At 44.3% G+C, this 17,086-nt stretch overlaps 1 protein-coding gene across 1 annotated transcript; it reads left to right on the top strand.

Annotated features, from left to right (window-relative positions):
• The first annotated feature begins 5,992 nt into the window (after nt 1–5,992).
• ercc1 (excision repair cross-complementation group 1) lies at nt 5,993–13,194 on the top strand. Its single transcript, XM_071341528.1, has 9 exons — nt 5,993–6,152; nt 6,899–7,396; nt 7,577–7,680; nt 8,084–8,183; nt 8,356–8,432; nt 10,968–11,067; nt 12,524–12,595; nt 12,689–12,757; nt 12,989–13,194. Exons 1-9 carry the CDS (start codon nt 6,090–6,092, stop codon nt 13,049–13,051), a joined length of 1,146 nt encoding a protein of 381 aa, XP_071197629.1. The 5' UTR covers nt 5,993–6,089; the 3' UTR covers nt 13,052–13,194.
• Nucleotides 13,195–17,086: the final 3,892 nt, after the last annotated feature.

The raw sequence follows: 17,086 nt of genomic DNA, 5'->3' as shown, positions 1-17,086 counted from the left end.
TACTTTTACACTATAAATCATGACCTCTCATTAAATTCATCAATAAAATGAGAAAATACCAATGTTCTAGTCTCACCACATCAACTAACACCAGTAGAACCCTGAGGATGAAGGTCTGGCCCAACAGTTTGAGACGGTCGTGGATGTAGTTGGGGTTGAGGTTGTGGTACCTCAGACTGCCGGTCCAACAAGGAGCAAGAACAGTACAACGGAGCCATGCCAGGACAACACCAACAGGCCAGGACAACAAGCACATACACAAACACAAGAGGGAGATACTATGAGAACTTCTTCCATTAGAACATGACTAGCAAACGTCACCATCGTTGGTTCCAGAGAAGTCGTTACATGCATAGCAACATTTATGTGAAGGTGTAAAGGTTGACAGAATAAAACAACAAGAAAATAACAGAAGTGACTAGCGGCTACTCACTAACCAGGTGAGAGGTGAGCATGTTTAACAGGTTTCAGTGGAACAGAAAAGGCCACATCACACACACACGGTAAAAACCCCATAAAGCATGTATTGTACACACACAGAGACCTGAGGAAGAGAGCGCAGGTCGTCTGTCCCAGGACATAGTCAGGGACCACTTCTCCAAACTCCCAAGGCACACTCCTCACAAACTTCAGAATGGGGTTTCCTCTCTGCACAATAACAACCAAGGTGTGATGATTAATTAGTAAGACAACACATCAAAGCTTTCTTAAGTTATTGGTAAAGTCTCTCTGAACAAAGATATTACATTCAAGTATTATGTTGGTAAGAATGTTACTTAGGTAGGACACTTTTTCAACGGTAACTTTTTTGACATACATCACTCTTACCTGTCTGGGGCTGACTATGATACTATTACCAGACCCCACTGGTTTAGGATGACCTAGGATGTTGCTGCCCTCTGACCCTTGACCCTCCCCCTGCTTCTGCTCAGTCCCAGCCCTCTGCCCCTCTGTAACCCCTGGTGGTCCACCAGAACCCAGATCCTTTGTCCCCTGGGCCTGGTCCTGAGGCCTCTCACACCCCACAAAGGACGATGACGACAGCACATCAGGCCCACCTTGTGCTCCTTGACTGGGACCCTGCTTCAAACTACCAGTCTCTGTATCTATCCCAGTCCCTGCAGCCACCCTGGACACCCCCACTCTCTGTGGACCTGAGGGGACTCCCGGAGGTGCATGGCCTTTGCTCTGGACAATGAACTCTGCGTAGGATAGTGGTTGGCCAGCAGACAGGGGTGCAGGCTGAGCTGTGGTCTCAGAGGTGGTTGATGATGATGATGCTGCTGCACTCTGGCCTGCCTTAGAGGAGGGCTGGAACAGGGGTTTCACCTGCAAGAGAACCCAGGTGGGTGGCTTTATTAACCATGTGCCCATGCACTTCTCCAACATGTGACATATGCAATGTGTATTGCAACGCTCTACAATCAAAGCCAAGATGGAAAGTTATGAATGATGTATAGAGGTCCAAAACCCTACAACGGGAAAACGGTATTTTCAACCACTTGTAGGTGTAACTACAATAACACGTAACGTTACATCTTAGTCATTTAGCTAGCGGACTTTAGTAACGTCTAAAAGACTAGCTACGCCTGAGGTTTGAGGGACCGGTTGTCTGTCTGCAACTGCAACCAAATAAAACAATCTGGACAGAACATAGACCAGTTTCCAGAGTGTTTCGAGACACCAAATATCTCCACTGTAGCTTTGGTCAGCACTAACGTTACTAACTTAGCTAGATCGCTAACAAGACTAGGATAGTCCCTTTCGTACTTTAACCATTTGTACATCGTTACAACACTGTAATACACATAATGACATTTGTAATGTCTTTATTCTTTTGGAACTTCTGTAATGTTTACTGTTCATTTTTATTGTTTATTTCACTTTGGTATATTCACCTCACTTGCTTTGGCAATGTTAAAATATGTTTCCCATGCCAATAAAGCCCCTTGAATTGAATTGAATAGTTAGAATAGCTAGCTAGCCTACACCCTTGAAACATAGCTGGTGATTAACTAACTAAATAGCGATTTACTTACCGGGGCTCTTTCTTTTGTGAAGGCAGAGTCGTCTAGGTTGATATTAAACCTCTTCTCTGCTGCCAATGACTGGAACGAATTACAAAAATCGCTGAAGTTGGAGACTTATATCTCCCTCATTAACTTTAAACATCAGCTATCTGAGTAGCTTACCGATCGCTGCAGCTGTACATAGCTCATCTGTAAATAGCCCACCCAACTACCTCATCCCCATATTGTTTTGATGTACTTTTCTGCTCTTTTGCACACCAGTATTTCTCCTTGCACATCATCATCTGCACATCTATCACTCCAGTGTTAATCTGCTAAATTGTAATTACTTCGCTACTATGGCCTATTTATTGCCTTACCTCCTTACTCCATTTGCACACACTGTATATAGACTTTCTATTGTATTATTGACTGTATGTTTTGTTTATTCCATTTGTAACTCTGTTGTTGTTTGTGTCGCACTGCTTTGCTTTATCTTGGCCAGGTCGCAGTTGTAAAGGATAACTTGTTCTCAACTGGCCTACCTGGTTAAATAAAAGACTCAGGGCCGTAAACAGACCCACAACCATGTCCACAACCTTGTTGTGTTCACAGACTTGTTGAGCAATTATTACAAGAGGTGAAAGCAGCACAATCTGATGAGTATTTTTTTAAACTATTTTGAATAAACGCTGCCCTTATTAACAATGACCAGCACAACTCGACAAAAATAGAAGATTGTAATAAATACTGTAACCATGACTATATCCAACACAACTCCATTGGTTTCCACTATCATGTATCCCAGTGATTTTCAAACTTTGACCCCATGACCCTCAAAAAAGGAGTCATGCCTAACCCTAACCCTAACCCACCCACCCACGCACACAAGCACCCACGCATGCACCCACCCACGCACATGTCTGCACACACGAACATTCACCTGTCATTACAGCCATAAATGGTTAATCATTTTTCGAAATGCAACATACAGTAGGCTACAGAAAAAAATGAGTTTAACACCTGCATTTGGAGCTGAAAGTTATTCATGTTTGCGGACAATTTCAAATAGGGATGTCATGACACTTCTCTGTAGTCCAGAGCAAGCAAACTCATATCGGCTTACAGTGGTATAAAGTACTTAAATAAAACATAAAAAATGTACTACTTAAGAAAGTCTAGTCGTTTTGGGGGGTATCTGAACATTACTTTCCTGTTTCAACTTTTACTTTTACGTCACTACATTCCTAAAGAAAATTATATACTTTTTACTCCATGCATTTTCCCAGACACCCAAAAGTACTCAAATTCACACAATTATCAAGTGAACATCCCTGGTCTTCCCTACTGCCTCTGATCTGGCAGACTCACTAAACACACATGCTTCATTTTTAATTTATGTCTGAGTGTTGGTGTGTGGCCCTGGCTATCCATCAATTAAAATAAACAAGACAGTGATGCTGTCTGGTTTGCTTAATATAAGGAATTTGAAATTATTTATACTTTTACTTTTGATACATAAGTATATTTTAACAATTACTATTTACTTATGATACTTAAGTATATTTTAACAATTACTATTTACCTATGATACTTAAGTATATTTTAACTATTACTATTTACCTATGATACTTAAGTATATTTTAACAATTACTATTTACTTATGATACTTAAGTATATTTCAAACCAGCATACTTTTAGACTTTTACTCAAGTAGTATTTTACTGCATAACTTTTACCAGAGTAATTTTCTATTAAGGTATCTATACTTTTACTCAAGTATGACAATCGGGTACTTTCCCACCACTGCCATCCTACTTGTAGTGGAGGTTTCAGGATCGGATGGAAAGGACGTTCTGTCTGCACCATCACGTTGGAGGGCACCCTGCCTGCAGAGTACTCGTTGCCAGCCGGGTAGAACTGTTCTTCATCTCAAATATTATAAACATTTTTATTTAACCTTTATTTAACCAGGAAGAGCTCATTGAGATTTTCAAGAGCGTCCTGTCCAAGATAGGCAGCACCAAGTCATTACAAACATTACAGACAGACAACATGAAAAACTACAAGTAATCTAGTAAAAACAATTGAATTCACAAATATCGTAAGAAATGAGCCTGAATATGTTACATCTTCATTCCAAAATATTGAAGGCAGTGCGATTGTAACGGATGTGAAATGGCTAGCTAGTTAGCGGTGGTACGCGCTAATAGCGTTTCAATCAGTTACGTCACTTGCTCTGAAACCTAGAAGTAGTGTTGCCCCTTGCTCTGCAAGGCCCGCGGCTTTTGTGGAGCGATGGGTAACGATGCTTTGTGGGTGACTGTTGTTGATGTGTGCAGAGGGTCCCTGGTTCGCGAGGGGACGGACGTAAAGTTAAACTGTTACACGATGTTACAGCTGTTTAATCTTTATACATACACTAGCCACCCACACTAGGCCAATCTGAAATATAAAAAGGTTCAATCAAATCGCCAGGTTGATTATTGTTCTGGTTAAAAGGAGTCAGTGGTAGAATGCTAAACTGTATTTTATATGGACGATAAACGTAATCCTACTCTGTTTTGTGCCAGGCAAAACGGGAGGAAATTAAACAAATTATTTATTGTCACTAATCTGGATGTGCACGCACACCTTTATACGCCAGTGCTGATGACTGGTCAACAATCAACACGAGCAACTTTTTGGTTCTGAAGCGTAGATGAGAATTTAAGGACGAGTTCTGGGCAGAACAACTACAACAACAACAAAAAATGATACTACATTTTACATTTACATTTAAGTCATTTAGCTGACGCTCTTATCCAGAGCGACTTACACCTACTCATTTAAGGGTTTTTCTTTATTTTTAGTATTTTCTACATTGTAGAATAATAGTGAAGACATCAAAACTAATAAATTACACATATGGAATCTTGTAGTAACCAAAAAAAGTGTTAAACAAATATATTTTATATTTTAAATTCTTCAAAGTAAAGCCACCCTTTGCCTCGACGACAGCTTTGCACACTCTTGGTATTCTCTCAACCCATTTACCACCACCTAAAAGGGCAGCGTGGAGGCAAGGGCAAAGGGGCATGTGCTCTACACAGGTAGAGCCCTATCTGCGCACGTACAGGCATGTGGCTAGTATCACTGATTAATAGTTTGTTTTGGACCGGTACCACACAAAAAAAGGCTATATTTACAAGCATTACACAATAGCCTATACTCATTAATAGGCACTGACTGTCTCATTATTATTACCTCATTTGCACATGCTGTATATAGATTTTTCTACTGTATTATTGATTGTATGTTTGTTTATTCCATGTGTAACTCTGTGTTGTTGTATGTGTCGAACTGCTTTGCTTTATCTTGGCCAGGTCGCAGTTGCAAATGAGAACTTGTTCTCAACTAGCCTAACTGGTTAAATAAAGGTGAATTAAAATAAATCAAATAAAAATAAAATGAATCGATAAAAACAGTTACTGGTGCCGGATGAACACTCATTTTTGGGCCGACCACAAAATAGTGATGAGTAAAATTGGAAGATTATACACAGTTTCATAGGCCTACCATCTCAAACTCAACCATCACCCTGTGCTGCTTGCTCCTGCCTGTGACTGACTCCTGCATCTGAGGTTTCACACCCACAGAGTGACAGCCATGGGGCTCCACTTCATTATCCTTCAGCAAAGGTTACACAATCATACAGCTTTGGTGTCTGTCTCTTTCCTTAGTAGCCTACAATTGAAGATGTTGACACACATCTGTTACTTAGCTGTCGTTTCTCAAGGGATTTTCCTCCAATTCTTTTCCTTCTTCAAAAAAGTACTTTCGGAGGTTGGGGGTGCAATGCTCTGACAATGTTCAAAACACGCCATCTGAAATGCGTTCAGGTCGACGAACCCTATTCCTTATGTGGAACTCTTGCGCCCTCTGCTGACAGATTATGGAAATACTGGTAGTGGATTCGATTACTCCTTGATCAACAGCATAAAGTCATGCCTGGTTGACATTTTCGACGCTCGGCAGTGGACGTCAAAACAGAGCGACAGTTAGCTATGTGGCTAGCTAGAGCATGTATTTGATTCAAATATGGAAAAAAAGAGGTTTAATATCAACCTAGACGACTCTGCCTTCACAAAAGAAAGAGCCCCGGTAAGTAAATCGCTATTTAGTTAGTTAATCACCAGCTATGTTTCAAGGGTGTAGGCTAGTTAGCTATTCTAACTATTCAATTCAATTCAAGGGGCTTTATTGGCATGGGAAACATATTTTAACATTGCCAAAGCAAGTGAGGTGAATATACCAAAGTGAAATAAACAATAAAAATGAACAGTAAACATTACAGAAGTTCCAAAAGAATAAAGACATTACAAATGGCATTATGTGTATTACAGTGTTGTAACGATGTACAAATGGTTAAAGTACGAAAGGGACTATCCTAGTCTTGTTAGCGATCTAGCTAAGTTAGTAACGTTAGTGCTGACCAAAGCTACAGTGGAGATATTTGGTGTCTCGAAACACTCTGGAAACTGGTCTATGTTCTGTCCAGATTGTTTTATTTGGTTGCAGTTGCAGACAGACAACCGGTCCCTCAAACCTCAGGCGTAGCTAGTCTTTTAGACGTTACTAAAGTCCGCTAGCTAAATGACTAAGATGTAACGTTAAGTGTTATTGTAGTTACACCTACAAGGAAGCTTGAAGGTAGCAAGTGGTTGAAAATAGCAAGTGGTTGAACATACAGTTTTCCCGTTGTAGGTTTTTGGACCTCTATACAATATTCATAACTTTCCATCTTGGCTTTGATTGTAGAGCGTTGCAATACACATTGCATATGTCACATGTTGGAGAAGTGCATGGGCACATGGTTAATAAAGCCACCCACCTGGGTTCTCTTGCAGGTGAAACCCCTGTTCCAGCCCTCCTCTAAGGCAGGCCAGAGTGCAGCAGCATCATCATCAACCACCTCTGAGACCACAGCTCAGCCTGCACCCCCGTCTGCTGGCCAACCACTATCCTACGCAGAGTTCATTGTCCAGAGCAAAGGCCATGCACCTCCGGGAGTCCCCTCAGCTCCACAGAGAGTGGGGGTGTCCAGGGTGGCTGCAGGGACTGGGATAGATACAGAGACTGGTAGTTTGAAGCAGGCTCCCAGTCAAGGAGCACAAGGTGGGCCTGATGTGCTGTCGTCATCGTCCTCTGTGGGGTGTGAGAGGCCTCAGGACCAGGCCCAGGGGACAAAGGATCTGGGTTCTGGTGGACCACCAGGGGTTACAGAGGGGCAGAGGGCTGGGACTGAGCAGAAGCAGGGGGAGGGTCAAGGGTCAGAGGGCAGCAACATCCTAGGTCATTCTAAACCAGTGGGGTCTGGTAATAGTATCATAGTCAGCCCCAGACAGGTAAGAGTGATGGATGTCAAAAAAGTTACCGTTGAAAAAGTGTCCTACCTAAGTAACATTCTTACCAACATAATACTTGAATGTAATATCTTTGTTCAGATAGACTTTACCAATAACTTAAGAAAGCTTTGATGTGTTGTCTTACTAATGAATCATCACACCTTGGTTGTTATTGTGCAGAGAGGAAACCCCATTCTGAAGTTTGTGAGGAGTGTGCCTTGGGAGTTTGGAGAAGTGGTCCCTGACTATGTCCTGGGACAGACAACCTGCGCTCTCTTCCTCAGGTCTCTGTGTGTGTACAATACATGCTTTATGGAGTTTTTACCGTGTGTGTGTGATGTGGCCTTTTCTGTTCCACTGAAACCTGTTAAACATGCTCACCTCTCACCTGGTTAGTGAGTAGCCGCTAGTCACTTCTGTTATTTTCTTGTTTTATTCTGTCAACCTTTACACCTTCACATAAATGTTGCTATGCATGTAACGACTTCTCTGGAACAAACGATGGTGACGTTTGCTAGTCATGTTCTAATGGAAGAGGTTCTCATAGTATCTGCCTCTTGTGTTTGTGTATGTGCTTGTTGTCCTGGCCTGTTGGTGTTGTCCTGGCCTGTTGGTGTTGTCCTGGCCTGTTGGTGTTGTCCTGGCATGGCTCCGTTGTACTGTTCTTGCTCCTTGTTGGACCGGCAGTCTGAGGTACCACAACCTCAACCCCAACTACATCCACGACCGTCTCAAGCTGTTGGGCCAGACCTTCATCCTCAGGGTTCTACTGGTGTTAGTTGATGTGGTGAGACTAGAACATTGGTCTTTTCTCCTCATTTTATTGATGAATTTAATTAGAGGTCATGATTTATAGTGTAAAAGTACTTTTATACTGATCATTTTTCAGTTTACACATTGCAGATTTGCCTAATACCCCACTGTCTCCCGTCCCCACTCTCCCTGGTGGTGTTTTGCAGAAAGACCCTCACCATTCTCTGAAAGAGCTGGCTCGTATCTGCATTATGGCTGACTGCACTCTCATCCTGTCCTGGAGGTAACCCTCTCATCCTGTCCTGGAGGTAACCCTCTCATCCTGTCCTGGAGGTAACCCTCTCATCCTGTCCTGGAGGTAACCCTCTCATCCTGTCCTGGAGGTAACCCTCTCATCCTGTCCTGGAGGTAACCCTCTCATCCTGTCCTGGAGGTAACCCTCTCATCCTGTCCTGGAGGTAACCCTCTCATCCTGTCCTGGAGGTAACCCTCTCATCCTGTCCTGGAGGTAACCCTCTCATCCTGTCCTGGAGGTAACCCTCTCATCCTGTCCTGGAGGTAACCCTCTCATCCTGTCCTGGAGGTAACCCTCTCATCCTGTCCTGGAGGTAACCCTCTCATCCTGTCCTGGAGGTAACCCTCTCACCCCTGTCCTGGAGGTAACCCTCTCATCCCTGGCCTGGAGGTAACCCTCTCATCCTGTCCTGGAGGTAACCCTCTCATCCTGTCCTGGAGGTAACCCTCTCATCCTGTCCTGGAGGTAACCCTCTCATCCTGTCCTGGAGGTAACCCTCTCATCCTGTCCTGGAGGTAACCCTCTCATCCTGTCCTGGAGATAACCCTCTCATCCTGTCCTGGAGGTAACCCTCTCATCCTGGCCTGGAGGTAACCCTCTCATCCTGTCCTGGAGGTAACCCTCTCATCCTGTCCTGGAGGTAACCCTCTCATCCTGTCCTGGAGGTAACCCTCTCATCCTGTCCTGGAGGTAACCCTCTCATCCTGTCCTGGAGGTAACCCTCTCATCCTGTCCTGGAGGTAACCCTCTCACCCCTGGCCCGGAGGTAACCCTCTCACCCCTGGCCCGGAGGTAACCCTCTCACCCCTGGCCTGGAGGTAACCCTCTCACACGTGGCCTGGAGGTAACCCTCTCACCCCTGGCCTGGAGGTAACCCTCTCACCCCTGTCCTGGAGGTAACCCTCTCACCCCTGTCCTGGAGGTAACCCTCTCACCCCTGGCCTGGAGGTAACCCTCTCACCCCTGGTCTGGAGGTGACCCTCTCATCCTGTCCTGGAGGTAACCCTCTCACCCCTGGCCTGGAGGTAACCCTCTCACCCCTGGCCTGGAGGTAACCCTCTCACCCCTGGCCTGGAGGTAACCCTCTCACCCCTGGCCTGGAGGTAACCCTCTCACCCCTGGCCTGGAGGTAACCCTCTCACCCCTGGCCTGGAGGTGACCCTCTCATCCTGGCCTGGAGGTGACCCTCTCATCCTGGCCTGGAGGTGACCCTCTCACCCCTGGCCTGGAGGTAACCCTCTCACCCCTGGCCTGGAGGTAACCCTCTCACTCCTGGCCTGGAGGTAACCCTCTCACCCCTGGCCTGGAGGTAACCCTCTCACCCCTGGCCTGGAGGTAACCCTCTCACACGTGGCCTGGAGGTAACCCTCTCACCCCTGGCCTGGAGGTAACCCTCTCACCCCTGGCCTGGAGGTAACCCTCTCACCCCTGGCCTGGAGGTAACCCTCTCACCCCTGGCCTGGAGGTAACCCTCTCACCCCTGGCCTGGAGGTAACCCTCTCACCCCTGGCCTGGAGGTAACCCTCTCATCCTGTCCTGGAGGTAACCCTCTCATCCTGTCCTGGAGGTAACCCTCTCATCCTGTCCTGGAGGTAACCCTCTCATCCTGTCCTGGAGGTAACCCTCTCACCCCTGGCCTGGCGGTAACCCTCTCACCCCTGGCCTGGAGGTGACCCTCTCACCCCTGGCCCGGAGGTAACCCTCTCACCCCTGGCCCGGAGGTAACCCTCTCACCCCTGGCCCGGAGGTAACCCTCTCACCCCTGGCCCGGAGGTAACCCTCTCACCCCTGGCCCGGAGGTAACCCTCTCACCCCTGGCCCGGAGGTAACCCTCTCACCCCTGGCCCGGAGGTGACCCTCTCACCCCTGGCCCGGAGGTGACCCTCTCACCCCTGGCCCGGAGGTAACCCTCTCATCCTGTCCTGGAGTAAACCCTCTCATCCTGTCCTGGAGGTAACCCTCTCATCCTGTCCTGGAGGTAACCCTCTCATCCTGTCCTGGAGGTAACCCTCTCATCCTGTCCTGGAGGTAACCCTCTCACCCCTGGCCTGGCGGTAACCCTCTCACCCCTGGCCTGGAGGTGACCCTCTCACCCCTGGCCTGGAGGTGACCCTCTCACCCCTGGCCCGGAGGTAACCCTCTCACCCCTGGCCTGGAGGTAACCCTCTCACCCCTGGCCCGGAGGTGACCCTCTCACCCCTGGCCTGGAGGTGACCCTCTCACCCCTGGCCCGGAGGTAACCCTCTCACCCCTGGCCTGGAGGTAACCCTCTCACCCCTGGCCCGGAGGTAACCCTCTCACCCCTGGCCTGGAGGTAACCCTCTCACCCCTGGCCTGGAGGTAACCCTCTCACCCCTGGCCCGGAGGTAACCCTCTCACCCCTGGCCTGGAGGTAACCCTCTCACCCCTGGCCCGGAGGTGACCCTCTCACCCCTGGCCTGGAGGTAACCCACTCCATTCCTTACTATATAATGACAATGTTTGAGAGTGAAGATTTAAGTTGGAACTTATTTTTCTTAACAGTCCAGAGGAGGCGGGGCGTTACCTGGAGACGTACAAGTCCTATGAGAAGAAACCAGCTGATCTGCTGCAGGAACATGTGGAGAAAGACTACCTGTCGAAGGTCTGAGCCATTATGGGCAATAACCAACAGTCATATTAATACACTAAACAAAAATATAAACGCAAAATGTAAAGTGTTGGTCCCATGTTTCATGAGCTGAAGTAAAATATCCCAGAAATGTTCCTTATGCACAAAAACCTTATTTCTCCTCAATCCTGTTCACAAATGTGTTTACATCCCTGTCACTGATAATTTCTCCTTTGCTAAGATAATCCATCTACCTACCTGACAGGTGTGGCATATCAAGAAGCTGAGTAAACAGCATGCTTATTACACAGTTGCACCTTGTGCTGGGGGACAATAAAAGGCCACTCTAAAATGTGCAGTTTTGTCACATAATACCATAGATGTTTTAAGGGATTGTGCAATTGGCATGCTGACTGCAGGAATGTCTACCAGAGCTGTTGCCAGATAATTTAATGTTAATTTCTCTACCATTAGCCACCTCCGACATCGTTTCAAAGAATTTGGCAGTACGTCCAACTGGCCTCACAACCGCAGACCATGTGTAATCACGCCAGCCCAGGACCTCCACATCCTGCTTCTTCACCTGCGGGATCGTCTGAGATCAGCCACCCGGACAGCTGATGTAACTGTGCACAGCCAAAGAATTTCTGCACAAATCTGCCAGAAACCGTCTCAGTGAAGCTCATCTGTGTGCTCGTCATCCTCACCAGGGTCTTGATCTGACTGTAGTTTGGTGTCGTAACTGACTTCAGTAGGTAAATGCTTTTGCTGGACACTGGAGAAGTGGGCTTTTCACAGATGAATCGCAGTTTCATCTTTAGCGGGGAGACAGCGTGTATGGCGTCGTGTGGGCGAGATGATTGTGAACAGAGTGCCCCATGGTGGCGGTGGGGTTATGGTACGGGCAGACATAAGCTACGGACAACGAACACAATTGCATTTCTACGATGGCAATTTGAGATACCGCACAGAGATACCGATAACACCCGTTTAAATAAACATGTCGCCCACGTATTATGTTTGGGATGGTCTGGATTAATCGGTCGACCTCTAGCCTGGATCGACTTGTTCGACAGCGTATTCCAGTTCGCACCAATATCCAGCAAGAGGAGTGGGACAACATTCCACAGGCCACAACTAACAACCTGATCAACTCTATGTGAAGGACATGTCGCACGGCAAATGGTGGTCACATCAAATACTGACTGGTTTTCAATTATTATTATTTTTTTTTTTTGAAGGTATCTGTGACCAACAGATGCGTATCTGTATTCCCAGTCATGTGACAAACATAGATTAGGGCCTAATACATTTATTTATACATTTATTTCAATTGACTGATTTCCTTTTATATGAACTGTAACTCAGTCAAATCTTAGACATTGTTGCTTTTATATTTTTGTTCAGTGTAACTACCTGTCTACGCTCTAAGCTGTTACAGAGCCATAGCCAACAGTAGTTTTTAATGATAAGTGTGTTGTTTTTACAGGTGACGGACTGTCTGACCACTGTGAAGTCTGTCAATAAGACTGACTCCATCACTCTGCTGTCAACCTTCTCTGTAAGAGGCTTTCATTTATATATTGAAATGAACCGTACTCATGTACTCAAATGAATTGTCTTGAGTTGAGCTGAGAGATGGTCTTTTTCTCAGTCCTTAGAGGGGATCATCAGTGCAGCTAAGGAGGACCTGGTTCTCTGTCCTGGACTGGGACCACAGAAGGTGAGCAGGAAGGAATGTGTTTGACAGAAAGAGAGGGAATAGTGTTCACTTGAATTTAAAATATGACCTTCAACATTTTAATTATTATAATTCAGTTGTGATTATTTCCAAACGTTGATGGTTATTTCAAACCATTTAGGAAAATATATCCTTGAACAGTGTCAGTTTTCCTTAGTTAGTCTCCTTGCATTATTGTGTGTGTGTGTGTGTGTGTGTGTGTGTGTCCTATAGGCCAGACGTCTCTATGACGTGCTACACCAGCCCTTCCTCAAGGCCAAGAAGAAAGACATCTGACCCACAGACAGTCCTTACTACTCTACTGTTGACCTTTCTCCTCAGCAGGAAACTGGCTTCCATTATGGCCCACCTCTGTCCTAAGGGCTGGTTCAACTGGGAACAGGACCCATTATGGCCCACCTCCTATCCTAAGAACTGTTTCAACTGGAAACAGGACCCATTATGGCCCACCTCTATCCTAAGAACTGTTTCAACTGGAAACAGGACCCATTATGGCCCACCTCTATCCTAAGAACTGTTTCAACTGGAAACAGGACCCATTATGGCCCACCTCTATCCTAAGGACTGGTTCAACTGTACTGTTGTTTTTTTACATTTGTATTAAAATAAAACACTAGAAAATAGATCTTGGGTCAATACATGTTAGAATCACCTTTGGCAGTGATTACAGCTGTGAGTCTTTCTGGGTAAGTCCACACCTGGATTGTACAATATTCTTTTTGTTCTTTTTTGAATTCTTCAAATCTGTCATTGGTTATTGATCATTGCTAGACAACCATTTTCAGGTCTTGCCATAGATTTTATAGCAGATTTAAGTCAAAACTGTAATTCGGCCACTCGAACATTCACTGTCTTGGTAAGCAACTCCAGTGTAGATTTGGTCTTGTGTTTTAGGTTATTGTCCTGCTGAAAGGTGAATTCATCTCCCATTGTCTGGTGGAAAGCAGACTAAACCAGACCTGTGGTTAGCTCCAGTCTGTTTTTAGTTTTTTTTTATCCTGAAAAACTCCCCAGTCCTTATTAATGGTTACAAGCATACTCATAACATGATGCAGCCACCACTATCAGGGATGCAAACGAGTCACCTTTCAGTGAAATTTGCCGTTTTGAATCCAAAATAGGTGACCTAAGTGATTCGTGTCGATCCGATGAGAAAAGTTTGGGTGAGGGGGGGGGCTTTGGATGACTACTGGCTGTATGACAATGAGTGATGCGCCTTTGGAGCAATACTGGCTGTATCCAAGGCTCAGTCAATCGTTCACATAACAGAATGCAGCATGTGACTGAAGAGAGAAAAGACAACCAATGTAATAGTTACAGCATCAGCGTGCGCTCTGGAAAGAGTAGAATGGCAATTTGGCAGTTTTTAATTTACAGCGGCGCGTCTCCTGAACGATATCGACGAGGTAGGTGAGAAGCTTGACCACGGAGACAAGGTGATGAAGCATACTTCATGAGCTGTAACCGAAAAACAACTGGCATTTGAAAAGTTTGAGGTTAGGGAGAAAGTGTTGTGGAACAGGTATTGTTAGCATTGTTAAGTACCTTACGAGCTCCCATCGATTTATCCGTTAGCTAGCCAGAGAAATGTTGAGCAACATTAGCCAACTTGACAGATCAAAATAGAATTTATGGTGTGAAAATTAGCTGGCTAATAAAGTCAGACAGCTAACCTTAGTAACCTAACCAATTCGCTATACTGTTAACTGGTAACGTTATACGACTCTTTGCCGTTCCTCAAGTTATAACGCGTTAGTTGCTGACTGGACCCTGGCGATCTGTGTGAAATCTTAACTAGCTAATGAACTAATGTTTTCCCAAAGGGTATCATGCTCCGCTGGCACATTGTACACTTTCTGCCTGTGGACATCTGTTCTACAATGTAATAACCTGCAGTGGTTATTATATTTATATTATACAGCCCGAATATATTTATTTTGTTGTGTTGAACTTGACAGTAACGTGTGTGTGTTATTTTTGCACACGTAGCCTTGTGCATTTGATTTGAACTTAAGATATTTTTTCCCCGAGTGCACTATTTAGATGTGTTTGTGGTCACAAGCGTTCTATTATAAAGGCCGTCATGGCTAACTGCAATAGCGGTTAGAGCGTTGGGCCAGTAACCAAAAAGTTGCTGGATCAAATCCCTGAGCTGACTTTAGCTGAATTTAGTGTATTGTTTTTTTTCTCAATACTTGAGTGTTATTTGCACTTTTTTAGCTGTGAGTCAGGTTCACATTAACCACTTATTGACCAAACCACAAACCTGCATTTCACCCTAGCAGGGATTTTTTTTGCCTCCTATCACAGGCATTAAACTCAAACTGTTTTAAAGTCACCATTGGCCTCATGGTGAAATCCCTGAACGGTTTCCTTCCTCTCCGGCAACTGAGTTAGGAAGGACGCCTGTATCTTTGTAATGAATAGGTCTATTGATACACCATCCAAAGTGTAATAACTTCAACATGCTCAAAGGATATTCAGTGTCTTTTTAAAAATGTTATCCACCAATAGGTGCCCTTCTTTGTGAGGCATTGGAAAACCTCCCTGGTCTTTGTGGTTGAATCTCTGTTTGAAATGCACTGTTTGACTGAGGGACCCTACAGATAATTGTATGTGTGGGGTGTTTACCATGATTTTTTTAATTGACTATTATTGCACACAGTGGGTCAATGCAATTTATTATGTCACTTGTTAAGGAAATGTTTACTTCTGAATTTATTTAGGCTTGCCATAACAAACGGGTTGAATACTTATTAACTCAAGACATTTCAGCTTTTAATTTTTAATTTTAACATTTTGAAAAACATAATTCCACTTGGACGTTATGGGGTATTGTGTGTAAGTCAGTGAAAAAACATCTCAATTTAATCCATTGTTTATTCAGGCTGTAACACAACAACATGTGGAACAAGTAAAGGGCTGGACATTATTTCTTGAAGGCATTTGCCAAGTCATCAACAGCTATTTATTTCAATTCAATCCAGGGTTCAACTAAAAATAGACAATACATAAGCATAGGGATTCAAGCGTTGGTTGATTTCAAATGTAATCTTCAAGTTAATCATGAATATGTTGAATTCACGTCTCCATTTCAACCAAAAATGAAAGAATAGGACTAAATCAAATCAGACTTTATTTAAAAAGCATTTAAGATTAGATTAAGTCCTATTCTTAAACTAAGATTTTTTGGGGTTGAGATGGAGACCAACATATAAATTATTAATTTGTAGACAAACGGGATATTGAATTGTGTTTGGTTGTCAACTCAACCAAATATCAACATTTGAAAGAGACTGTGTCTTCGTATTAGACTAAGTCAGCGGAACTGTCTAAAAATGTATTTGATTTGATTTAGTCCTATTCTTTAACGTTGATTCTTGTTTGAGATGGAGACATGTATCCAACATATCAATTATTAATGTGGAGCTATATACAGAAAGTACCAGTACCAGATCCATGTGAAGCTATATACAGAGATTACCAGTATCAGATCAATGTGGAGCTATATACAGAGATTACCAGTTCCAGATCCATTTGAAGCTATATACAGGGGGTACCAGTACCAGATCCATGTGGAGCTATTAACAGAAATTACAAGTATCAGATCAATGAGCAGGGGTACAAGGTATTTGAGGTAGATATGTACATGAAGGCAGGGTAAAGTGACTAGACATCAGGATAGATAATAATAAGGTATTTGAGGTAGATATGTACATGAAGGCAGGGTAAAGTGACTAGGCATCAGGATAGATAATAATAAGGTATTTGAGGTAGATACAGTTGAAGTTGGAAGTTTACATACACCTTAGCCAATGTAACGCTCTTCTACTTCGTCCTCCTCATCAGACGAGGAGAGGCGAGAAGGATCGGATGACCAAAACGCAGCGTGGTAATTTGACATATTATTTATTTAAAGAAAAGACGAAAAAACACGGAAACACTTTAACCCACTACAAAACAACAAACGAAGTAGACAGACCTTGACTTACGAACTACATACAACGAAGAACGCACGAACAAGTACAGACTACAAATAAATAAATGAACGATACAGTCCCGTATGGTGCAATAACGACACAGACACAGGAGACAACCACCCACAACAAACAATGTGAACACCTACCTTAATATGGTTCTCAATCAGAGGAGATGAAAACCACCTGCCTCTAATTGAGAACCATATCAGGTCACCCAAAACCAACATAGAAACAGAAAACATAGACTGCCCACCCACACTCACGTCCTGACCGACTAACACATACAAAAACAACAGAAAACAGGTCAGGAACGTGACAGCCAAATACATTT

This window comes from Salvelinus alpinus, chromosome 14 (assembly GCF_045679555.1).
Source record: "Salvelinus alpinus chromosome 14, SLU_Salpinus.1, whole genome shotgun sequence".
Lineage (NCBI taxonomy): Eukaryota > Metazoa > Chordata > Actinopteri > Salmoniformes > Salmonidae > Salvelinus > Salvelinus alpinus.
Note: the sequence above shows the minus strand (reverse complement) of the source record. Positions and strands in the feature narration are given on the sequence as shown.

Bases quoted from the DNA above. Each gene is read 5' to 3' on its own strand.
- ercc1 (XM_071341528.1), top strand. From the start codon at position 6,090: ATGGAAAAAAAGAGGTTTAATATCAACCTAGACGACTCTGCCTTCACA. The intron at 11,068-12,523 runs GTCTGAGCCATT...TTGTTTTTACAG, and splicing joins AGAAAGACTACCTGTCGAAG to GTGACGGACTGTCTGACCAC. The intron at 12,596-12,688 runs GTAAGAGGCTTT...TCTTTTTCTCAG, and splicing joins CTCTGCTGTCAACCTTCTCT to TCCTTAGAGGGGATCATCAG.